The 26,265-nt window shown below is 44.1% G+C and overlaps 1 protein-coding gene across 2 annotated transcripts in view; it reads left to right on the forward strand.

The window, feature by feature from the left end:
• Positions 1 to 26,265, forward strand: part of ALPK1 (alpha kinase 1) — a 110,794-nt gene that overhangs the window by 35,914 nt on the left and 48,615 nt on the right. For both annotated transcript variants that reach the window (XM_058666938.1, XM_058666940.1), the window contains exon 2: positions 23,395 to 23,629. In XM_058666938.1, the coding sequence (XP_058522921.1) occupies positions 23,506 to 23,629 (124 nt within the window). In that variant the 5' untranslated portion in view covers positions 23,395 to 23,505. The remainder of the gene's footprint in view (positions 1 to 23,394; positions 23,630 to 26,265) is intronic.

Below are 26,265 nucleotides of genomic sequence, written 5' to 3' on the forward strand. Positions count from 1 at the left end.
CATCACATCCTCACTCGGTCTGCCACTGTTAGCTTTGTTTTACAGACAAGGATAATGAGACTAAAAGAAGTGAAGTGATTTGTCCATTGTCTCATGATGTGATGCATCCAGTATTCATACTTGGCTACCTTAATGCCAGGCTATAGCTGAAGCAGCTGACTAGGCCTCTGGTTCCTCCTGGTACCTGAAGAAGCGAAACTTAGTTCTTAGCTCCCCTCTCATTCTGTTAGTCTCCCCCGTGCTTGGTCACTTTTCCTACACAGTCCAAGCAAATGGGCCAAGACAGCCCAGAAAAAGAGAGTTGCCAAAGAGGAATCTTGTCCTCTGCCTCAGTTTCCACAGCTTCTCCCTGCCTTGCATGTTAGACACAGCAGAAACCGGGTAAGCTCAGACGTGGAGTTCACGGTTCACCGGGTATGCCGGCTCCCTCCATCGCTGGCTTCATTAAGGCTCTTTGACGTTCTGTTGCCTTTGCTTTAGCCAGGAAGCCTCGGTTTGGGTTGCTTTGTGAAGTCAGTAAACACCACAGTGGAAGAGGAGAGCTATAGATTTTGGAGGAATAACATGCTGGAGAACGAGTTTTGTTTTGTCTTAGAGTTCACCTGCTCCGTGACATATGAATGTGCTATGGAAAACCGGCAGACAGCACACCCTCCGCCTGCCTTGGAGGAGACAAAAGCAAACACCGGTCCCAAAGAGACGGCGCTGAAATATGATATCAGCTGCAGGAGAGGGCCATCTCCTCCGGTCAAATGAGAAAAATCATAGTAGCCTCACTGCGGTATACAAATAGCTTGTAAGCCACATTCTCCATTTGAATGATAACAATGAAGTGCTAACCTCGCTGCTGCCTGGCCAGCCTGATCCCATCTCCAAACACAAACACTTCTGCCTCGGTTTTGGCTGGGGGCTGTGCGGTGGCCTCTCCCCCGCTCCCGTTAATTGGCTGAGACCACCAGAATTTGGAGGACCCAGATGTCACTGATAGTTTTCCTAGGGAACACATTGATGCCCATCTGTTGCAGCCTAGAAGGCTGTTCATATATCCACAAGGCCTTCATTTAATTCTTGTCAGAAAGTAATGTAAATCCAGTTTACCTCAGAGGTCGCAGCGGAGGTTTATGCCAATGAGCCCCCTGCAATTTACACACTGTAGTTGTATAGGATGAAAAGAAAGCCTTTCATGTTGGTGCATATTAACAAGAAAGCCTGCCTTCCGAGAGAGGCTTTTTCATTGAGGTTTCTCCCGATTTTAATACAGCCTATGCCAGTTGGTACACCCAGCTTTAGAAAAAGAAGGGGGAAAATGTAATCTTTAAAGTTTCTTCTTTTATATGAAGTGAAAGAGAAAGACTGAAATCCTAGCAAGTGCCACGGCCATGTCTTTAATTATCTGTTATAAGACAAAACTCCCCCGCACTTGGAGAAGCTAGGGTGGGACGGGACGTAAAAGCTTGTTCCAGCCCGCATTACTGTTAGTTGAAGTCTAGGGAGAATTCGGTAGTAACCAATGTTCTTTCTAGCAGGAAAATAGTCAGATTGACCAATGCAAATGGCCTTCTGACTTTTCAGCTGTCTCTTTCTGGAATAGTTAAATGTTGAAATTCAAGTTACTTCACCAGATCAGACTAGGTTAACATTTTGATTCAGTAGTAAAGTGAAAGAGTTTATGTGTAGTATCCACATATAATTTTGAGATTCATGCCTGGTTTTTCTCATAACACCCATTTTCTGTGAACTTCATGAATGCATGGATTTCAAAAATTTGGGGCCAAGAAAACTGATCTCTTAGCTCCATTTCCCCACAAACTTTATGAAATACCTTCAGATATCTACGAATTTTTTTTTGAAATCTGAGAGCTTTTCCAAGGACTTCCAGGAATCTTTTACTGATATAGTTTAAAATACTAAGGACAGTATTAGTAGGACGGAAGTTTTTTTTTTTAAGGTCTAAGGTCTCCTTGACATTCCAAATACACCTCTTGTTTAGCATGTGCCTATAATCCTCAACTTACTTATCTCTAAAGTGGGAATAAAATCTCCGTCCTAAGGCTTTGCATATGAGGTTCCCAGCGTAGTGCCTAAAACGTAGAAAGCGTCTATGCAAAGCATTTATGCTTTTCCTCCCCATCCTTCTTTTAGGTTGTATCTGTGACCATGAACTATGGACTTAAAATACTGGTTAAACTTAGTTTAGAAACTTGTAGCATTTCAATCAGCTTAATTTTTCCTGCTTTAAAACAATTTTTTAAGGAGAAATGAGGCTGGAGATTTTTCTTCCCTACAGATTAGCGTTCTGTTTTTAGTTGTTTAACTTTTGTTTGCCGTCAGGAGTGGAATAACAGAATTGTGTTAGTTGGTGAACGAGCAGGCATAGCTGCCACGCATGCTCACTGCCGTAGCATCTCGATTCCCAAGGCGGTGTTAATAGGGCGCGTGCTCCTCGGGGGTTTTACAGACAGTGCTTATTTACCCGTACTGATGGCTTTGAAGTATATGATATGATTATTTTTGCATCGCAGTTAACTTTTTGCTAGCACCTTGTTTACAATATGAAACTTGAGTTATGTTCTCTCAGCCCTGCTAACAGGACTGTTAAAGCCGCAGGCTACCCTGAGAAGCACTGTATGATGGAGATGCAGGCGGAATGGGATTCTGATTAAAACACAATGTGCTGTTGGGAGCACATTAAGCAGATACTTCAAAAGCGCAGAGCCAGGGCTTAATTACAGAACTGAATGAAGCAGCAGCTTCACTCCTCAGCACAGTAGTCACCTTCAGGAGGCTAAAGCCTGATTTTATTGGCAATCTGCACTAGAGACCAGATGGATCGTTTCAGAAGAATCTCTTTTGCTTCGTAGGTGTCATCAGAGACCACACTTTTTCACTTGTTGTCCTGAAAAGTGAATACTCACAAAAATTACTGGTAAAAATTACAAGTATGTGCAGAAGCACCAAACATAGAGAAAAAAAATTCCTCATCTACTCTCACTTAGCCTCAACACTGAACAAGCCATAGCAAGTATTGCCTGATTGACTCCTCTCCTTTCTCCCCACTGCTATGCCTCAGATTATTTTGTGTCAAGTCTCAGACTTCATTGAATTTCATCTGTAAATACTTCCGAGTGCATCCCTGAGATATCTGAATTCCTTTTTAGTATAGCCACAATACCAGAATCTCACCTTAAAAATTACCACCGATTCTCTAGTGTCATTTACTGTGACTTGACAGTACTGGTCGGAAGACAGAGACCATCTTTTTCTGTTTAAGCGAAAGTTACGATTTCACTCTCATGTTCCCCACTAACTGTGTTGCTTTCATGGCATATCAGATTGATGAAGAAGAATCTTTGGTGAAGGCAATACTGTGGATATATGTGATTGGCATGTATAATGGCATGTGGTATTATCTTTGAAAATGAAAAGTTGTCACCTTGTTGAAAATTAAAAGGACCGTCAGGATTATACTCCTACTCCACTTGCATTGGTTCATTTAGATAAGTGTTTTCCAAATTGATTAGCTCACATGAAACTGTATGTGGAAGGTCATCACACAGAACAGACGGAAATGAAATGGCTCAGGGGCCATGACACCAACTTTGGCACATCTTTGCCCAGGTGGGGTGCTGCAGATTTCAGCACCCAAAATGCTTGTGTGCAAGTGCCCACTGTTTTCCCATTATGATGTAAAAGCAAGACAAACTTTCATTTAGCAGCATAAAGAGTAGAGGAGAATTTCACATGTAACCAACATGGGAGGAAGGGATGACAACAGTTTTTATTTTTTTAAAAAAAACACAACCTTGCTGCCGATAAAAGAACATTTCATTTAAACTTATTAAAATGTTGACTGTAATTGGAAAAATACACTGTGCTCATACATAACCACCTCACTTCTCAGTTGACTATATTGGGTCTCCTGGGAAGACTTACATTTGCTTCCTGTCAGGATTAATCTGTAAGTGTAATCACCACTTAGACCTCATCATTTCTCTCCTTCCCCTTCATTGGTCCCCCTGGAATTGCAGTATAACTTGAATAAGGTCAAAACTGGTATGCTTTGGCTTTAGAAAAAATATAGCAACTGCTACTTCAATGCATTAAAATTTGAGAATGAAGCCTAAGATTTGTTGGCTGTGTGTTTTTTAAATAAACCGGTGTGTGATATTCTGCCATACGATCAACGCTGTGGTGGTTAGTTTTTTTCACACAAAAACCAAGACACAGAGTTGTGTCATATAAAACCACAGTGGATTAGATGTTGACAGGCTTGTGTCCAACTCCTGGTGCATAATTTTAGTGAGTTGATGCTTGACTTTGAAGAAATCATTCAACAGTTGACTTTCTTTATCTTAAAATGGAGACCATATTTCTTGCTACTTTTCATTGTAATCTTGCAAAAGTAAGATAATCATTTCAGTTTGTCTGTTTTCTTTGTCAATCAAATCATAGATGCTTTATTTTCTGTAATTCTAGGAAAGACAGGATGAATTCTCCAACTTTTCCAGATTTCAGTGTGCTCGTTCTTGTGGGTCAATATATTGCTCTGGAAGTTTTCATAAGTTACTTAACACTTGCTTCCCCAGAGAGGTTGTCTTTAAGGGTTGGAAACATTTGCTCTGTTTCTCTGGTAACTTCCAAAAATGCCAAGTACCGTGTGAGACGGTTACTCAGTAAATGCTTAACCACCACTGAGGAGTTTGCAAATACAGTACATCCTATTTTATGTTCTAAACTTCTAAGTTGAAAATAAAGAGTAGGAAACATGTGACTCTGGTCAGAAATAGAGCTGAAATGTTTCACTTGGCTGCTTCAGTTCTCTCTCTCTCTCTCTCTCTCTTAAATATTCAGTATCACTGTTAGCTTCACACTGGCAACTATTCCTTCATTAGCTAAAAGCAAAGACTAGCCTTAACACTGAGTCTCCGATCACCACCCTCCTTATTAGAGAAAGGAGAAAATGAGAGTTCTTCCGCTTGAGGAGCTACCAAAGAAAGTAAGTGGGGTGGCTTGAAAAACAATCAAGTTCTCGCCCCAATCAGGTGATTGATGCTCTGAGCACATTTGCTCCGTGACTGAACAAATTTTACTCGGTAACAGAACTCTTATAGTAAGTATAGAATCCTACCCGTCTCAAACTGTACTCATTTTCCAAAGCAGTCTTATGAAATGAGGCCCGAGAGCTGCAGGTGATGGAGAAAGAGTGTGCAGGGGTCGGCCTGGGTTTCTAAGCAAGTCTTTTTTTTGGCTCTTAAGACAGCTGTGGTCAGAATTCTGTGTCTCTGTGCGCACCCTGGAACGTTTAAGAGTCTGCAAGAAACAAGCCAACAAATAACCAGGCTGCCTTTTCTTAGGAGACTCCTTGGTGGTTTGGGCTCCTAAATATCACACAGGTGTGAGAGCATCCTTGTTCATTGTGGCCGGGCACTGCCGGCTTGCCAGGGTACTGGAGTAGTTTGTGTGGAAATGGTGGTCCCGTGCAGGACACGCTGGCATTGGCGCCCTCCAAGGGTAGCCATCACACGTTCTCCAGCCCAGTGGCAGCTTCCCAAGGACATGCAGGACTGTGTTTGTTCCCAAGCCAGTGGGAGGCTCCCTGCCAAGGCCCGTCGGCTGCTGGTGACAAGCACACGCTGTGTGGATCACACAGCCACACGGTAGACTTTTATTATGTCAGCCCTGAAGTGTGGTCTGCCAAGCCTCAGTCTAGAGGCCCACCCCCTGGGAGCCTTTGACATTTTAAGTATAAAATAAATAAAGGGCTTTGTGTGTGTCTCAGCGCCAAGGAGAAGATGAGGGGTTATGGCTGCTTCTGTCGGATGGCTAATCCTGTAGACACTCTTGCCTCTCCACTGGTTCAGGCCTGCTGCTTCTGACACCTCCCTGCGAACCCAGCTGAGTGCCTGGAGGCAAATAGCTGATTGAACTTTCTAGGCTGGGCTTGAGGTTTTCTTTATTTCTTTTAAAAATAATATTAATAAAATAAAATTCACCTCTTTTTTCCTGGAGAATGTCTAACTGATTAGAATAGTCCAATCCTCAAACTGATTTCTATTCACTAATGGGCTGTGGGTCTGGAGAATCATATGGAGGATAATCCCATGATTACACAACTTTAGGAAAAATATCAAGAACCCCAAAGGCTTTGTATAGCCAAGCAATGTCCCTTCTTAAAAAGCTTAACAGGTTGCAACGCTAACAAGGAAACGAAATTCAAATCAGGTAAGACCTTCTGGGGACCTCAAAACTTCAAACTTAATTTCTGAATTTAGGGAGCAATATCTGTTACCTGTGACGCATTTATTCCATGCTACACAGATTAATGCCACTGACTGTTACCAAACCCTGGGAGGGTCATCCTTTTAACTACTGCCTCTGTCAGAGGAAACTGAGCTCTCATTCATCTGAGGCTGCCTGCCGAAACTGAAATGTAAAAGCCAAGAAAGCTCCCTGCTAAGTGCATGTACTTAACTCCCCAGTAACGACCCTGATGGTCAAACTGAAATCCCTTATTTTTCTGCTTCTATTGTTTCAAAGACCCTCTCCTCCCTTTCCTCCAAGACAGGTTGCTCCTTTGTGGGCTAAAACTCTAACTTCAAAATCCATGGCTGTGGAAATGCTAAATTCAATTTGGAGAGACTTAGTTGCAAGTTTAGCCTGAATCCCTGAATTGACTGGCCTCACAAGAAGTATGCAACGTTTCCCTGCCCTGGCTGCTTCCCAGCTCCGTGTGCCTGAAGCCATCCCCACCTGTGCGTCACCAGGGCACTCCTCCCGCCTTCCACTCTGTGCCGGGAGAAACGCAGCAGAGAACTGCCATTGAAGCACCCACTTCAGGGCAGACCGAATCATCAAGGTGGCTTCATTTCTACTCTTTTTTAAATTTTTGCCTTTCTGAAAGATAGAGAAAAAAGGGTGGAGGGAGAGAATGAGGAGCAAGTAAGAATATTTTCCCATCTTCTGGGTTCACTGTCTAAATGCCCACCTCAGCTGGATGGGCCTGAGCAGGCCAAACCCAAGAATTCTACTAGGGCCTCTCACACAAGAGGGAAAGACTCACTGCTGAGCATTCACCTGCTGCCTCCCAGAATGTGTATTGGCAGGAAGCTAGAGTTGGATCCAGGCACCCTAATAGAGGAAGCAGGCAATCAAGCAGTGCCTTGACTGCTGCCTGAAGTGCCTGTCTGCACATCTGCTGCTGAAGATGAATGCGTTCTTTTTCAATGACATCATTCTTCTCCAGCATTTCTCCAAACCAAGTGACCACATGTTCTGAGGACAAATTGAAACCCTAAACTATTATTCTGATCTCTTGCATAGGTGACTTTGGGAGTCAGCTGCTTCCCTCCTCTTCACCATTGTGACTCAAATTGTTTACCTTAAGTTTGGGCACAGCTTAACTGTATCCCAGAGAGCACACATCAGATCAAAGGCCCTGGGGCTAGTGCTGTGTGTGGTGGGTTAAGCTGCTGTCCGAAATACCCGCATCTTCTCTGAGTGCCAGTTGGAGCACCTGCTGCTCTGCTGTCTATCCAGCTCTCTGCTAATGCATTTGACAAAGCACCAAAAAATGGCCCAAGGTGTTTGGGTTCCTGCCATCCACACAGGAGACCTAGATAAAGCTCCACACTCCTAGCTTCAGCCTGGCCTGAGCCTGGCCTTTCAAATACAAGAATAAGTCTTTGTAACAACAAAATGAAGGCCTTTGAAAGCTTACAGAATCTTTCTTCGTGCTCTACAAATGCCTGCTAGCATAGTGTTGGCTCTGGATCTGGGGAACATATGGTCTGGGTATATGTCAGTGATCTCTCACCTAGGGTGTAGAAATGCATGGAAAACTCTCTTGGAACTACTTTTAAGTAATCAGTGCAGGAGCCTGGAGCCAATGCCAGATGGCAGGCTTGACTCACCTTGACCTGAGATGTGGCTCTTGTAGCCAAGGGGGCCAACCTCACAATGAGTCAAGTGTCACTGTAGCTGATGGAGTGGGTAACTGTAGCCGGAGAGTATGTGCAGCAGCCCTGGCAATGAAGGCATTTCTGTTTCCTCCCCTTTCTTCCTGAGACCGGCAGGTAACCCATTCATGACCCGGAACACTCTCTTTGCACTTTTTTGCGCAAACAGGTTTGGTAAACACATTCTGCTGCAGGGAACTGGACAGAGTAGAGCACAAGGGCAAAAGAGGCAGAGGGAAGGCACAGTGTGGGCATCCAATTTCCCTCCTGTTGATCGGGTGATCCAAAGGCTGAAAATCCTGCCCTGGAGGCAGCAAAGAACTTCATTTTCATTTATGGAATTTCCTAACCTCTCTCTTAAAATAATCAGGATATCCTTTTTATTTTTATTCTTGATAATGTTTACCTAGTTGATCAGGGTGGGAAGGATTGAAGATTAGGGCAAACTAGATGAAACTATTGTTTGCAAAGTTTCTTTTTCTTCTTCCTATATCCGGAGAAAGCAAGGAGACAAGGAGAGAAGACACACCCAACCTCCCAATAGCCTCCATACCCGGGATTGGGAACAGCCATCCCAGGGTCACCTGATGTGGCGCATCCTCCAAGGGTTCTGCTCAAGTGATTTAGATAGCTCTGAAATGCTGTCAGATCTTGGTGCTCCAAGGAAAAGGTAATCCCTCCAAGGTCCATGGACTGACACAGTCCACCTTAGAATCTCAATTTGTACAGATAGTTGCTATCAACACTTGGCTGGGGTAGTTGTCCAATTTTTCTGCCCTCCATATTGTGCTATGATGCCAGATATCCTCTACAGGCCCCAGTGGACTGCCATATCCTCCATGTGCATCTGGACATGCTGTCCACTACTCCATGTAAGTCACTGAGGAGGCCCAGCTCTGACACATGCACTCCAGGTCAAACCATAGATCCTGCAATTCTTCCCATGGTTGCAATTCTGATTTCAGTGGTTTAGTTGGTAGGATCCCAAAAGAGACCTCATCTGAGGTGATGCCAGACATGACTCTTGTGTGTGCTTGCCAATAACGGATTTGTCTCAGATTGTCACCTACATTAGCCTACACACATTGGTGTTTGGAGCTGTTGGGTCCATTCTGCCTCTAGCCCCATCTCCTAAGTAAATCAATGGATGTTGAGGCCCAGACCAACACAGCATACTACACACTCAGACTTCACATACATCAGTCGGAACTGCAGCCTAGTCGGAGCAACCCCCAATAACTCTCACTCGGCCCACTCCTATGTCCTGGTCTCTATGATGCCAGTATGTGCAGCAGACTGGTCCAGTCTGTCCCGCATCCCATTCAGCTCTCATACACAGCAATGTGCATTGGCGCCTACTTCAACCCAACCAATCCCACTATCCAGCCCACACTGACGTTGGTGGGTGCCACTATCTAGTCAGGCCCTCTCCCAGCCCTGGTTCTCATGCTCACCAGTAGGAGCTGCAGCCCATCAGAGAGGTGCCCACAGTTTCCTTACTAGGCCCACTCCCAAACCTGGATCTTGTAATCTTTAGGTGATTCTGCAGTCTAGTTTGACAAGATTTGTCCCCAGTCTCAGCCCTTGCCAGCCAATGTTGCGGCAAAACCCAACTAGCCTGCACTTAATTCTGTCTTGTGCATGCACCAGTGGATACAGTCAGTTAGCCCAGCCTGGCTCTCCCCAACCCAGTTTTATATATATATATATATATTATTGTATTTTTGTTGACAATCTTTACATAGTTAATTACGGTAAAAAAAAAAAAAAAGGTTCAGGGGGTATAGGGAAGTGGGTAATAGTATTATGTCCATATTGTTTCCATCATGTATCTGAGGTAAAGGGGGATATTGACGGAGAAGCCCCACCCAGTTTCCCACCCACCCCAAGTCCTGGATGTGGGGCATGCTCTGAGATCCTTGCTCAAATGGTTTTAATAGTTCTCCAGTTATGAATCGCTGCCGGTTTCACTCGACGAGGTGGTCCACTGATTGACACAGTCCATCATAGAGTCTTCATTTGCCCAGTATTTCGCTGCCAACATATAGCTGAGGTGGTTGATTGACTTGCTCTGTCCCCTGTCTTTTCTTGGCTAGGGTTCTGAGTCCAGCAGTTCGATTGGGGAGATCTCCAAAGAAACTTTGAGGTATTCCCAGACCAGATTCTTGTATGTTCTAGCAAGCACAGGGCCCGGCACAGTCTGTCACCATGATCAGCTGGTGGTTCCAATTGCTGGGTTGGTTCTGTTTTCAGTCCTGATTTCCACTGGAACCAATGGGTGTTGCAGTCCAGCCTGGCTCTGCCCAGCACACACTCGGCCTTTGCATCAACCAGTGAGAGCTGCAGCCAACCCAGTTTACACATAGGCCAACAAGTGTTGTAGCCTTGCCTAGCCTGATCTGCCAACAGTTGCAGTTCTTCAACTCACCAGTGGGAGCAGTGGTCCAGCAGGGGAGGCTATACTGCCCCGTTGATAGGTTCATTCACCTTCCCCCAGGTCTCACGTGTGCTGGAAGATGTTGTGCCCTGGTCTGGAATGGCCCGCCTCCTCTCAGGATTTGCCCATAGTGCCGTAGCCTGGCCTGGCCTGGTCCACGCCCAATTCCAATCCAGCTAATGCTGGTAAGTGTTGCAACCTATCCCAGCTCAGCCAGCCTCCACATCAACCACTACCTAGTAGCACTCACAGGCACACTAAAGCTAGGGCTGAGTGCCTACCTGGCAGGACTAGATCACAGTACCCATCAGTGAGAGTCAGACATGGGGTGGACCATGTCAGGATGGGCCATGACACTAACCAGCATGCAAGAGAATCAGGTTTGGGGGCAGGTTCATTGGTGGGGGGAGAGTATGTGGGCCCACCCTTGTGGAACTGCAATATCCACTGGTTTGCTGAAGAGCTGGGGTGGGTAATGGGCTGAGCTAGGCATGACCACGGAACCCTCTGACACTCATGGGTACTAGGGATGGAAATAAGTCCAGCTGGTCCAAACTGAAGCACCCATAGGTGCATCCAAGAAAAGGACACTGGGCACACCAGACCTCAATATCCACCAGCTTAAACATAGGCCATGACAGAGGGGCAGACTATGCCGGGTAAGGACCTAGCACCTGCTGGCACATGAGAGACTTGGTATAGAAATGGGCTTGGTGGGGACTCGGGGAAACTCCTGGTGGGACATAACCCTCACTGGTGAACATGTAAATCAGGCCTGGGTGCCAATCAGACAAGATAGTTCCACCCATTGGCAAGTGTGTAGGTTGGGCCTGGAGAGAGACGGATCAGGCAGGGTCAAGCTAAGCCTTAGCACCCTGGCATGTGCAGTAGTCTGGATGGAATGTGGGTCATGCTGGTCTAGGTGATCACAACTACCAGTTTGCATGAGCCAGGAATAGGAGCAGACTGAGCAGTGCTAGGCTGCAGCACCTGTAAGTGAGAATTTGGACTAAGGGCAGGCTGGGACAGATCAGGCTACAGCATCCGATGACACAAGACGGAGGATGAGCTATGCTAGGCTGGGTCAGAGCAACTACTAGCACAAGCAGGACCTGTGGCTGGGAAAAGACCTGATTGGGGAGCTAAGGGAACATCCTGGCTGGATTGTAGTTCCCACTTTTCAGCACTGGTAAAGCCAGAATGGGGGTAGCAAACTGGGCTGAACATGGATGGAGTATTCCTCAGCATGGTTGTAGACTGTGTTTGGTGTGTGCCAGACTGTGCTAGACTCCAACACCCATTAGTGCTTGTGAAATCCAGGGTGGGCTGGGCTAAGTCTCCGACCCACTGAACCATGTGAGAACTATGTCTGGATGTGGAACAGGTGTGGCTGAGCTGTAACACCCAACAGTAAGAGCTGGAATAGGCATGGCTCAGTTGGGCAAGTCCACTGTTCCTTCCAGGACAGGAGTTGGACTAAGTCAGTCTGAGCAAAGGACCCATCAGGGTGTGAGAGAGCTGCCACTGGGAAGTGACCTGATAGAGCAGCTTGGGGAATTCCCCTGTCGGAACACAGTCCCTGAAGGTGAGCACAAGAAACAAAAGAGGGAGCAGCCCAAACCAGGCCAGGTTATAGTACCCACCAACATACATATGGGTCAGGTCTGGGGGTGGATCAGCCTGGGCCAGTTCATAGCACCCAATGGTAGATCTGAGAACCAGGATGGGGTGCAGGACAGACTGCCACAAAAGCCAGTTCACATTAGGGCCATAATAATAATAATAATAATAATAATAATAATAATAATATTGCCTTCACCTTATTTTGAAAATGGAATCAAAGATGAATTTCATAGCCATCTCAAGGGTATGACACTCATGGTTCAATTGCATATCTGAACGATAATTTCAATATTGTGTGCATTTCTCAGAATGCCCACAGGAACAAAGGATCTCTTCCTCACAGCTTCTGTCTTTGCCATTCCTCAGTTAGAATGGTTTTTCTCACTTCCTGCTCTCACTATACCAAACTTGGGTCTGAAACACTATGTGTCTCAATTCCTTCAATGAAATCACTGTTTCAACCTTAAGACCAGAAATTGATACTCACTAGCTATTCAATACTGCTAAGCTTGGCTTTCAGGTTTATTCTTTTTTACTTTTTTTTTCATTAAATGTGAAATAGATAATAGAAGTCAGGAAATGATAAAATAGATATAAGATGTGCAGAACACAATGAGTACCCATAGACCAAACAATCAATTTAAATAAAAGAATGCAACACGTGCCTTGGGGTCTCCTACATTCCCTTCCTTCTCACCCTCTTCTCTCTCTCCATACATTTCTCAGGGCGGGTGTTAAGCTCCTTGGTTTAGAATGCAGCTTGGAATGCCCACAACCCACACCTGAGTGCCTGGCTTCACGTGCCAACTCTGCTTCTGGTTCCAGCTTCGTGATAATGTGCATCCTGGGGGAGACCGGGATTGAAGTCTAGGTTTCTGGCTAGAAAAAATACCATAATACTATATATTTAAAGATTTGTTTATTTTATTGGAAAGGCAGATGTACAGAGAGGAGGAGAGACAGAGAGGAAGATCTTCCATCCGGTGATTCACTCCCCAAGTGGCCGCAATGGCCAGTGCTGTGCTGATCCGAAGCCAGGAGAAAGGAATTTCTTTCCAGGTCTCCCACACAGGTGCAAGGTCCCAAGGCTTTGGGCCATCCTCCACTGGTTTCCCAGGTCACAAGCAGGGAGTTAGATGGAAAGTGGAGCTTCCGGGATTAGAACCAGCACCCATATGGGATCCTGGCACGTTCAAGGTGAGGACTTTAACTATTACGCTATCATGCTGGGCCCCACAACACTATATATTAAACTATATGATAAACGTGTCTATCATCTATTTGTGAGTTCTTCAAATATTCACAGAAAATACCTAATAAACAATTTTTGCACCATGATAAACATATTTAAAAATCATACTCTTCCATGAAATTTTTGAAGTACAACTTAAACGTGGATCTTTTGTAGGACTTGCTATTTTATTTATAAGGTGTTCACTGATAATTGTCTAAGCATTGATAATTTTGCTTTCATTTAATAAATTTCATATTCATTACATTGCATATAGCACTGTTTTCCATGGGTATTTTCAGCAAGATTATTTTTCTTTGTTAAAATTTTTTCTTATTATAAATTTTAGAATTAGCTTATAAGGTCACACAAAGACGCACAGACATAAACAGCTATTGAAATTTTGATTAGTGTTGCATTAAAATTGCATAGTAATTTGTGGAACAAATCTGAGCCATTCTGTGCTTTTCAGGTCACAAGCATGAATTGTCTTCTTGTTTATTTAGGTTATCCTAAATGTTCTCAATACAGTAAGTTCAATAATCATGCACATTTATTATTATAGTTACTTAAACACTTTATATCTATTATTTTATTATACCTTACATACCTTATGCCATAAAAGTGGTACTTTAAAAACTTTTTTCATTTTATTTGAAAGACAGTGAAGTAGAGACAAATATCTTCCATTTTAAATTTTCATTCCTCAAATGCCCACAAGAGCTGGGGCGAGCCCAGGATGAAGCCAGGAGCCTGACACTAGTAGATTTTCTCCCACATGAATGGCAGGTATTTGAGCCATCATCACCTGTAGCATCTCAGGTGCACACTAACAGACAGCTGGAATTGGAAACAGAGTCAAAACTCAAACCCAGGCACTCTTGTGTGGGATATGGGTATTGAATATCTCTACTTAATTACACTATCTGATCATTTAATGCTAATGTAAATGATGTTTTACCTAAGACTGGATTAATCAGTTCACTAAATGATAAGATTTTGTTGGTAGAATTATGCTTCCAGGGTTTTTTGGTAGAAAAATTTCTCAACTCCAATCTACATTCTTTAGGAATATATGACAATATAGGTTTTGTATTTCTTCTTGTTTTCTTTTCTGTAGGTTATATGTTTTATAGGGCTTGCTCATTGTATCAGCTTTCAAACCTTGATTTTTAATTTTATTTTGTTACTTTTTGAATATCTTTGTAGTTTTTGTAATTCTTTCCCCAAATTTTAGTTTCTAACTTATTTTCTCTCTCTCTTCTTTTTAAGTTTAATACTTTTATTGACTTTTGATACAAGCAATAATTTATTATGTTGATCATACTAGTGAATGTTTTTACTTCACTTTATTCTGTGTAATTCATTTCCTTTTGTTTTTGGTTTAATTTTAAATTCATTTTATTACTTTTGTTATATTTTCCATAATATTTCTTTTATAAGCACATATACTGTAAATTACTTTCTACATTACACTTTGAATTTTTTTGTGTTTCTGTAAGTAGTATGTCTCTTTCTACGGTACTGTTTTCCAAATTCCACACGGATTGCTTTTTTTGACCTACAAGTTAAGTGAAATGCATTTTTAAATTCCTTACATGAGGATTTTTTTCTGGGCATCTTTTTTGCCTTTTGGTCATGCATAATTCTGCAGGAATTGAGTCTTTGAAATGTGTTGATATTTGCTATATGGAGCAATAGATGTTAAGTTCTTATAAATGTTCCCAGTATGCTTCAAAATGTTTATTATAAATTGTTGAGGATGCTGTTTCATAAATAACTACTAATTGAGAGTTGTTAATGGTGTTGATTAAATCAATCAGATTGCTGATTTTTTGGGTCTGATTAATACATTCATTTCTATGAGATTTTTCTGACTGTTATTATGTATTTGCAAACTTTTTAGGGTTCTTTCTGATTTTGTCTCATGCATATTGGAGATATACTACTGAACATATACTAGGTGAGAATGTCTGTGCCCTTCTGGTGAGCAAAGCCATATTGCTGTGCTCTTTGCCTGAAAGTTTATTTTGTCTGATAGTAACCTAGCCCTATCAGCTTTCTTAAGTTAGTGTTTTTTGATTTTATTTTATGTTTTGTTCTCTCATGGATCCTTCCTTTCAAGCCATTTCAGTGATACAGTTCAGAGACTTAAGAAAAAAAAGACATTTTCCCAATATTTTTAGTTGATTCTCTGGAAGTGTTGATAAAAGAATCTTTCATACTACCAGAAACAGACATCTCTTTTGGTCTTCGGTGACTTAGAAATTGCTCCAAAACCCCCAACTGCCTTGTTGGCCCATCAGAATTCTCTTCTTGTTCCATTTCTATCACCTATCAATGATGGCTAACTTGTCCATCATCCTGTAACTCAGCCATTCAACTAAATTTTTGGTAACCGGTAGAACAGACAAATGCATACATCAAAATCAAACAAGACATTTGTCCATGTATCTGCCTGCGTACCTTACTATGTGTGATTCTCACTCTGTTGGTTATCTAGTGTCTTTCTAGAGTTATCCATTTGTGTGTTTCGCTGCTCTTCTTTGCCCACATTCTCTTTTATTTTGAAGAAAACTACATAAATAGAATGGTAAAATAAGAAAATAGTATCTACAGTTTACAAAAAAATTATTGAGAAAAATTTCCATTATTCAATTTTTAGAAACCATGTACAGCTAACAGAATGTTATGGTTCAAGGGAGCAAATGATTCTTTTATAAATGAAGTTGACCAAAATTTCAAGCAGGACCATAGCCTGAAGGGAAGTTTCCGGGCTCTGCTTCTGTTACGCCTAACAATGAACCACACAAGTCTGGACAGATGGTTGGAGTCCAAAGTGTTTCTCATGTTACACTATTTTCTTCCTATTATCTCCCCTGAATTCTACGGGGTAAAGGGAAAATGCTGAAACTTTCAAAAAGTATAAAGGATGTCTTTGATTCATTTAAGGAGTTACAAGTACAAAACAAAATTTATCCTGAAACTCTCTTATTTCTAGTCTAGAAATGTTTTCTTGGAAAAACATGATTTCTTACAGTGGGTAATATCACTCATATTTATAGTTAGAAAGAAAACATATAAACTATATTTATATCTTTTCCTTTTTAAATTTTATTTTTGCAATGTTTCCATAGTTGAGAAGGATGCAAGCCCATGTGGACCACTAATTAGGGTGGAAAGGGTCAAGGAATAGGGGAAAGTGGATGAGACAATTGTTTCCAATTTTCTTTTTCTTCTTCCAGTTTCTGGGAGAGAGAGGATAGAAGGAGAGAAGCTGCACCCGGCATCCTAACCACATCAATACCTGGGGTTGCGGAATGGTCACCCAATGTCATCCCAGGGTCACCTGATATGGAGCATGCTCCAAGATTACTGCCTAGGTAGTTTGAATAGTTCTGAAATGCTGTCAATCTTGCCACTCCAAGGATGAGGAAATCCTTCCAAGGTCCATTGGCTGACATAGTCCACTTTCGATCTCCATTTGCCCAGATACTTGCTGTCAATACTTGGCTAGGAGAATTGTCCAGTTTGTTCATCTGTTATGGTACTAGATGTCCACTGAAAGCCTAGTGAACTGGTTGTCATGTCTCCATGGGCATCTAGGCATGCCACCACTGCTCCATCTTCAGCAATAGAGGAGGCCCAGTTCTGACACTTGCACTCTATTGTCAGACCACAGATCCTATAATTCTTCCCATGGTTGAAGTTCTGAGTCCAGTGGTTCAATCTGGCAGAGTCTCCAAAGAAAGTTCATCTGAAGTGACTCCATACCTGACTCCTGTATGTGCTAGCCAGTACGGGGGTCTGGCTCAGTCTGTCACCCACATCAGCCTATGTACACACTGGTGGTTGGAGTTGTTGGGTCAGTTTTGTCTGAGCCCTATCTCCTACACGAACTTATGGATGCTGTAGCCCAAACGAACCCTGTTCACCACACTCTAAGCCTTCATGTACACCAACAGGAACTGCAGCACAGTTGGGATGATCCCCAATAACCCTCACCAGGTCACTCCTAGCCCTAGTTCCTGAGCATGCTGGTACATGCAACAGACTGGTCCAGTCTGTCTTGCACCCCATTCAGATTTTGTACACACCAATGGATGCTGCAACTGAGCTCAGTCCAACCGACCATATTATCCAGCCAACACTCATGCTGGTGGGTGCTACTGCCTATCTAACCAGGTCCACCCCAGCCCTTGTTCTTATGTTCACCAGTAAGAGCTGTGGCCCACCAGAGAGGTGCCCACAATCTCCCCACTGGACCTACTCCCATTCCTGGGTCTTGCACTTTCCAGGTAGTTTTACAGCCTAGGTTGACATGATTTGCCCCCATTCCTAGCACTTGCCAGCTAATGCCACAGCAAAGCCCAACCAGCCTACACTTACTCTGTCTCATCCTTGCACCAGTTAGTATAGTCAGTTAGCCCAGCCTGGCTCTGGGCTTAAATCAGTTTGCATGCAGATTCCTCCACCAGACCCACTCCCAGGCCCAGGTCTCACATGTTCTAGTGGGAGCTAGGTCCTTACCCGGCATAGTCTGCCCCCTCAGTCTTGGCATTTGTATGAACTGGTGGATGCTGCAATCTGGCCTGCCCAATTTCCTTTTCTTGGATGCACCTATGGGTGCTTCAGTTTGGACCAGCTGGACTTTTTTCCATCCCTAGTACCCATGAGTGTCAGAGGGTTCCGTGGTCATGCCTAGCTCAGCCTGTTCCCCACCCCAGCTCTTCAGCAAACCAGTTGATATTGCAGTTCCACAAGGGTGGGCCCACATACTCTCCCCCCACCAATGAACCTGCCCCCAAACCTGATTTTCTTGCATGCTGGTTAGTGTCATGGCCCATCCTGACATGGTCCACCCCATGTCTGACTCTCACTGATGGGTACTGTGATCTAGTCCTGCCAGGTAGGCACTCAGCCCTAGCTTTAATGTGCACTGTTGGCTGGTGTCAGAGGCCATCGATGCTAACTAGCCCAGCTCAGGTCTCCCATGTGGACAGGTGCATCAGTCTGACCAAGAAAGATCCTCCAGCTTCCCTCCTACAAATAACTTAGTCTCTGCCCCCTTGCTTACTTGCAAGTTACAGTGGACTTATCAGTGGAAGTCCCCCAGAAATCATTCCTCTCCTGCAATGCACTTCCTCAATGGTTCTCTCTTCCACACATCTCTGTACCCCTTTCTTTGAGCAATCCACAGTCCCTACGCCCAAGAGTGCATGGGTTCCCTCACCCCATATTTCCAAGCCCAATCTTCTGGTAGAGTGGGGTGATGTGCCAGCCTGGAACTCTGCCAGCCCACCAGCAACCCAAGCTCCTTGCTCGTGTGCTGACCTGGGACCCTTCCCCTCCATACACCCAAGATCCATGAACATTCACAATTCTTCACCATGTCAGCATGCTAACCTAGGGCTCTCCCCTCTCCCCAGACCCTAGCTGGAGATCAAGTAAGTGTGGACCACCCTAGGCTCAGTCCGCGTGACTGGGCACAAGCCCCCCCAGGTCCCTACACCTCCCTCCAGTGCCATTCCCCAGTTCCCCTGCAAACCCACACACCAAGGCCCCCATAAGCCCACCTGAACAGGTGGAAGACAGGTGCTCGTGCCCTACATCTTTTCCCATCCTCAGTGATCTCTTACTTACAATATGATGCCATTATCTATTCAATTTTTTTGAGCTATGGTGAAGCAGAAACTGGAATTCACACTTTATCTTTCTGTAAGAGGAAACGAGAGAAGGAAAAAGGAAAGTTGAGGAGAGAGAGAGAGAGAGAAAACTATCATCCACTGGTTTGACAATTCTCTCTCCACTTGTCCACAATAGCCAGGGCTGGAACGGCTCAAGTTGGGAGCTTGAAACTAAGTCAGATCTCTCACATAGATAGCAGGAGCCAAATTACTTGAGCCACCCCCTTCTATTACCTTAAGTCTGTATTACCTAAGAAGATTTGGGATTCATTCTTAATGAACCAAAACCAATACTGCTTTTTCTCTCAAAACAGCTTCCAAATCCATCCATTATTCTACATTGCTAGTATCACTCTGATTCAAAGTTCTGACATTTCTCTCCTGCATTAAGGCAGTAAATACTTAACTGATCTACCTGTGGTTAGCTTCCTCGATCCCTGAATCTCCCAATATATAATACATCTAAACCAGAATGATCATGTCCAGATGTAAATCTAGTCATGGCACCACTGTGATAGTAGTTTCCCATTATTGTTATGGACAAGACAAAATTCTTTATCTGGCATATCCAGACCTTGCCAATCCCTCCAGCTTCACCTCCTATCAATTTCTGCCTTTTAGCTCTAGTTGAGACACCATGTACCTCTTTCATATTCTCTGCATCACCTTCTGCATAAGGATGTACATCCCCACCATTGTAACTTCATTAAGCCCCGTTCCTATTGCAGTGTTTAATTCAGGTCTCACATCCTCAGGGAAGCCTCCTTTAACCAGCCCTAACTTTACCTTACTGACAAGGTCAAATACTGTTCATCTTTCTAGGACCGTGGATCTCATCTCTTTCTAGTTCACAGAAACAAAAGGAAGACTTTTATGATCCTACCTATCAGGACTTAGGGTTGGAAGTGAGGAAACAGAAGAATAAGATATATTTATTTAGGCATCAACTTCTAAAATTCAAGCTAATATTTAAAAGTCATGGAGTAAAATATACACAAAATGTTATATTTAAGGGATCTCCAAAAAGCTGAATACTGTTTAAGAAACAAATATCAAGTATAGACAACCAGGTTTATCCAGACAGCTGCCAAGAGTGTAGTTCAAGGACTAGGAGCATCTTAATCATTCCAATAAATTTTGTAAAAATACAGATGAGACAACTGAACCTCAGAGGTTTCACAAATAATTCATAAGACAGCGTGAAATGCAATTAGCCAACAGTGTCTGTTGAGTGCTGCTAGTGTACTAGTTTCCTATCTCTAGATCCTCCTTTCATTACCAACAAAGTGTCTGTACTAATCATTAACAGAAACTGAACAACTAACATTGACTGATTTATCAACATATACTGCTTCTTACACTTTATTTTTTAATCAAAATGGAAGTTGTATTTATGTTGTACAACATGATGTTTATGTGATGTGTGTGTGCATGTGTTTGTGTACAGTGCATGGTTAAATCAAGCTAATTAACATTTGCACTACTTCACATTCACCTTCAATGTTTTTGTGGTGAGAACACTTAAAATCTCTCAGAAATTAAAAAATGTTTATTTTTATTTGAAAGGCAGATTTTACAGAGAGAAAAGGAGAGGCAGAAACACAGAGAGAGATCTTTCATCCATTGGTTCACTTCCCAATTGGCTGCAATAACTAGAGCTGGGCTGGTCCAAAGCCTGGGGCTTCTTCTTGGTCTGCTGTGTGGGTGCAGGGACACAAATACTTGGGCCATCTTTCACTGCTTTCCCAAGCACATTATCAGGGAGCTGAATGAGAAGTGGAGCACCCAAGACCCAAAACAGTCCATATGGGATGCCAACATCGCAGGTCAAAGTTTATGCTACAGTGCCAGAGTGCTGGCCCAGCAATTTTCAAGTATACTTATATAACATTATTAACCAATAGAGTCACCATGATGTTTAATAGATCTCCTGAACTCATAACTCATGTCTACCTAAAATTTTGTATACTTTGGCAAATACCTCAAAACCCGTCTCCATGCCCTGGCCTCTTGTAATCACCATTCTATTCCTTGCTTTCACAAAAAAAAAAAAAAAAAAAAAAAAAAAAAAAAAAGCTACTTGTTGCACAAAGGGAATGATGCACTGGTAAAACATTACTACAAGTTTTTGACAAAGCAATGATGTGTTATTAAAGCTACTTTATACGAGATGGCAGGTAGCCCAGCAGTGGAGTAGCTCCTTGGGATTGCTGGCATCCCAGGTCAGTGTGCTTGTTTTGAGTCCCAGGGAGCCTGTCTGCTTCTCAGTCGGCTTCTTGTTAATGCCAGGGAGGCAGCTGCTATGGCTCTTGTGCTTGGATCCTGCCACCCAACTAGGCAACCAAGACTGGTTCTAGGCTTCTCCTTTGGCCCAGCCCCAACTTGGCTTCTTCAGGAACTCGAGGAATGAATGCAGTGAATGGAAGGTTTCCCTGTCTGTGTCTGTGTCTCTGTCTCTGCCTTTCAAAGAAAATGAAAGTGAACAAATTAAAAAAAAAAATGGACCACATTATAATGTGGTTCCCTTTCTTCATGTATGAGCATTTTTTATGTCCTTGTTACACCTCTCTTTCTATATAAAATCTTCAGAAAGTATTCTGGGAAAGAGAATCCTCTTTCTGCCTTAAACTGGGACTTGAAGAAAAGTGAATCCTCAACCCTCCTTCAAGCAAAGTGTGTTTTTAACCTTCTCAGTCACCAAATAACATTTATCCATCTTCTAAATTCCTGTTTTACTCAATATTTTTCTTTTCCAAGAAATGGCAAAAAGGGAAATGAATGTGATGGCCCCTCACTCATACTAGTCCTCTTGCTAGTTTAGTGTGATGCTCCTCTCTTCTCTACAGCAGTAGTGTGAGGGGTCAACTCTGACCAGCCCCTAATGCTAGGTTCTTTTCATAGATAGGCTAAGGGCCAGCATGTGGCCTAAATCAGTATTACTTACAGATACTTGCATTTAACAGGACATTGGCCCCAGCTGCAAGCAACTGCCTAGGTTGCCTTGCATGTATGCAAGTGCTACACTGCTGGGAGAAAGGCAGCTAGTATCTGGCAGGCATTCTGGGTCTGGTTAATGCCAAATTTGGGTTAACTGAACCAGGAGAGTTGTTGTTTCTTCTTTGTCTTCTTCATCATCATCATCTTATTATTATTATTATTTTTAAAGATATGTGGGGAAGGTAGGGCATGGTGGGCCAGGACATGCCACCCTGGCTCCCAGCCCAGGGGCTGTGGATTGCCCGGGAAAGGGGATCGGGGGTCATTTTTGAGTGGGAGCGACTAAGGGCATGTTTCACAGGGAAGGAGTGACTTCTCAAGGCTTCCATAGACCTCCTCACTGAATTTTCAAGGGAACAGAGATGAGTAGTTTAGAGGCAGGAAACTGGAGGGCATGTCTGGATCAGATGAAGGAACCCGCTTCCAGAGGAGACCTGGGTTGGGCTAAATAGCACTGCCTGCCACTCATGGTGCACATAGAAGTGGGGGCTTGCGGAATGCCTGGCTGGGCTAAGCCACACGACCTGCCTGTGCATGTTAGAGCAGGGAATGGGCCAATTTAGACTGTGCCATAGCACCCACCAGAACATGAGAGAACTGGGTCTTGGGGCAAACTCTGTAGGGAGTTTGTGGACTCACCTCTGTGGGACCACATCACCCACCAGTTTGCATAGAAAGCTGGAGGCAGTGGTAGGCCAACCCAGGCTGGACCACAGAACTCACGTGATAGGAACCCTCATAACACTTGCAGGAGCTGCAGCTGGGAGGAGGCTGGGATGGGACAAGCTGCAACACCTACCAGCACATGCAAGGGCCAGGACTGAGGGCAGACCATGCCAAACAGAGTTGCTGCCTCCACTGCCATGCGTGAGATCCAGGGCTGGGAGCAGGCCTGATAGGAGAACTTGGAGAACTCTCCTACTAGGCCACAGCTCTGAAGAGCTTTAACTTTGGCATCTGCCACTTCCTATCTTGGTCCATATTATATCATACTAAATACCATGAAGAACATTGCATAAGGGAATTCATCAGTGGGTGGTGAGAGTGGTAGACTTCATATTCCCATGCATTGTGTCTAGATGAAGAAAATGTTAGCTAGATGCTTCCTGGACTTCCAAGACAGCAAGTATGGAGAATGGGGTGCAGAGGGACTGATGTGAAGTGTTCAGGAGGTAGATAAATCATGGGGGCATGTTCATTTCATCTGGCCCCCATGTGATTCCACCCTGTCGCTGTGGGTAACCAGGGTCTGCACGACGATCCTCTCCATTTTGCACTCTGATGCCTTCGAGGTGCTGCTTGGCTAGAGCAGGCGTTGCACTCATTTCACATACTCCCCTAATAACATCCTCAGGGGTTGACATGTGTTTTCATGGGTTTGCCCTATTATCTCTCCCTGCTTGAGTCTTAGAGATAATTGATGATGGTTCAGTTAATCATCTTTGCCCCTCTTTTGTTCACCAGGTATTTCAGCCTTCAAGGGCTTCCTTTATTGAGGATCAATGTCTACTCCTATGTAATTGATCACTATAGACCCAGGGACGCCTGATTCATTGTAGAGGGAGGGAAACCATCATGAATAATCAAAAAGCTGTGGCGGCACTCCTGCAAGAGTGCAAGCAAGTACTGGATCATCTCCTGATGGAGGCGGCCCCAGATGTGTCAGAAGAAGACAAGAGAGAGGACCAGCGGTGCAGAGGTGAGCTTCTGATGAGAGGCACCAGGGGTGAGCCAGAAAGTTCACTCTCCGCTCCCCTGCCTGAACAACACGCTCTCGTCTCTGCCCTATTTTTCTTCTCTTGGCAGATGACCACCGAGAGATGAGTGGATTTCTAGGGCATGAATGGGACATGGGCTGCTGGCGGACGGGCCGGGGAGGAAGCCCACTTTGTTGTAGTGAATTGCTGTCAGTTCTAATTTTAGGCTTCAGTAAACATGAGGCTACAAGCAACAGTTTAGTTCAAGGAGAACAAAGGGTCCAAGTTGGCTGGTGCACATAAATTTCAATTATTAAAAAATTGAAGCAACTTCTGAATGGTGGCACATACGTTTTTTCAAATCAGAATTTTGTGCCTCATCAGTTTCTATAGATTTCTATGGTTTTCATAAATATGTCATCACACCAGCCCAGTCCCTGCTCTTAGATAACCAATACCTCTCTCATTCTATATTCTCACACCGTTTGCAAACCAAATTCACTCCTTCCAATATATATCGATTGCATCATGATCAGGGTTTCAGTATTCAGCTTTTTCTTTCTTTCATAATTTGTGCTGTTAACAGTTTTAAATAAGTCATTACTTTGGGAAGTTTGGATACGAAATGTAGAATTGTTACAGCACGTTTTACCTCTTCTTTAGCCATCTTAGGAGCGAAATAAATTTTTTTTTAAAATCTGGCTTTATCATTTGACTAAAATTTCCTCCATTTCTTCAAGTATGTCGTTTCCACGTGGTTTTAATATTTTTCTTTGTATTTGGTGTTTTACCCTTCCTTACATAGGTAAGAGACCCTTCTCTTAAGTGGCTGCTAGCTACATAATGGGAAAAGGTTCTGGGAGACTATGGTATCCCCCATTCTGGTGTAAGGGCCCATATCCTTTTTCAGCGGCACTTTTGAACGCACAGGTAACCTGTCATTTGTGTTCCTTCCAAGATAAGCTCCCCTACAACCAGTCAATTCACCAAGTGGCTCCATCTCCCTTTGCCCACCACACACCAGTGTGTGCCTGCTCGCTGGAGACCTGCGTCTGTTAGCTCTGCCGGAGCGGTGGGATCCCGGCCCAGCTCACACCCTCTTGCTCGTCCTGCTTCTCCTGAGGAGCTGCGTGTATGTGTTTCAGTGTCTCTTCTGATGGTTTGCTCTGGTCCTTTGCTACATCACCCCCTGTCGTCCCCTAAGCACAAATTCCTCTAAGCTTTGTGTTCCCCCCACTTGAAGATTCTGAGCCCCCAATTGGGAAGCATTTTCTCCTTTTCTCTTACCAAATGCCACAGAATAGGGGAAATAATCAGTTTAGTTCCAGATAAGGCAAATCACGGCTGTAAAATCACTAAATTGGACACGGCCCTGCAGGTAAACTGTGGGAGGTGGGAGGAGGGGGAGTCAGGATCAGAAAGACAGAGGACTCTGCCAGGGGCTGGCTGAGTGGGATAAGGCCAAGGGGGAACAAACCTCCCCCACAGAGCCACAGGCTGTAATCCGCTGCACCAGCCCCGGAGCGCAAGGTGGGCACGCTGATTGGACGCAAGCCCAGCGCTTGGTTCCGCCCTCCTCAGGTGCTTTCCGAACAGGCCTGAGCAGCCCCTAGCCACCTGGGGAAGTCGCCGCATGTACCCAGAGAGAAGCTTTAGGACAGGGTCCTTTAGGAGCCAGGGCAAGCCAAAGATTTAGGACCACAAGGCTTTTATTCATTGTCCTTGCTAAGCATGGGTGACTACACCTAACAACTTCGCCGGACCACCCCCCACCCCGAGGCTGAGAAGGAGCTGAAATCCAGAGAGATGTATTCCAAACACCTGTCTGAAGGTCAGCTATTGTGACCCAGCAGGTTAAGTCCTCCAATTTGCATGCCTAAGTCCCAAGCAGCCGTGGTGCCCGTGTTTGAGTCCCACCTTGGCTTCCTGAGACGTGGTAGGTAAAGCTCAATGATTTGATTTCCTGCCACCCAAGGGTATAACCTGGCCTGAACATTCCGGATTCCTGAATTCAGTCCGGCCCAGTCTTGTCTGTTGCAGGCATTTGGGAAATGACTCCGCAGATGGCTCATGATCTTTCTCCCTGTTATTAATAACTTGCTAAAATTTTGATACAGAAATTAAGCTTGTGCGTGAAGGCTCAGTGACTAAATCCCCAACTTGTGAGCTCCGGGATCCCAAATGGGCTCTGGTTCATGTCCTGGATGCTCCATTTCCCATCTAGCTCCCTGCTTGTGACCTAGGAAAGGAGCGGAGGGTGGCCTAAGGCCTTGGGACCCTGCACCCATGTGGGAAACCTGGAAGAAGCTCCTGGCAGCTGGTATTAGATCAGTTCAGCTTTGGGAGTGAATCAGTGGGTGGCGGATCTTTCTCTCTGTATCTCCTTCTCTCTGTAAATCTTCCCAATAAAAATAAATCATTTTTTAAAATCAGGCTTATGATTGTCATGAGGTCAGATTTTCAAGCAGAATCTGAACACACAAGTCCCTAGTCCTGTGGTGCAGCCTTCAATTGGAATAACTGTTAGGGAGCAGGTGCCAGTGCTTCTGGACTGCTGAATAGGGGCCGATAATTGCAGTATCATCCTTACAGGGTATCCTTGGTAACCCATTGATGTGACCCCTGCGATATCCCCACA

Source organism: Ochotona princeps, chromosome 7 (assembly GCF_030435755.1).
Source record: "Ochotona princeps isolate mOchPri1 chromosome 7, mOchPri1.hap1, whole genome shotgun sequence".
Taxonomy (NCBI): Eukaryota; Metazoa; Chordata; class Mammalia; order Lagomorpha; family Ochotonidae; genus Ochotona; species Ochotona princeps.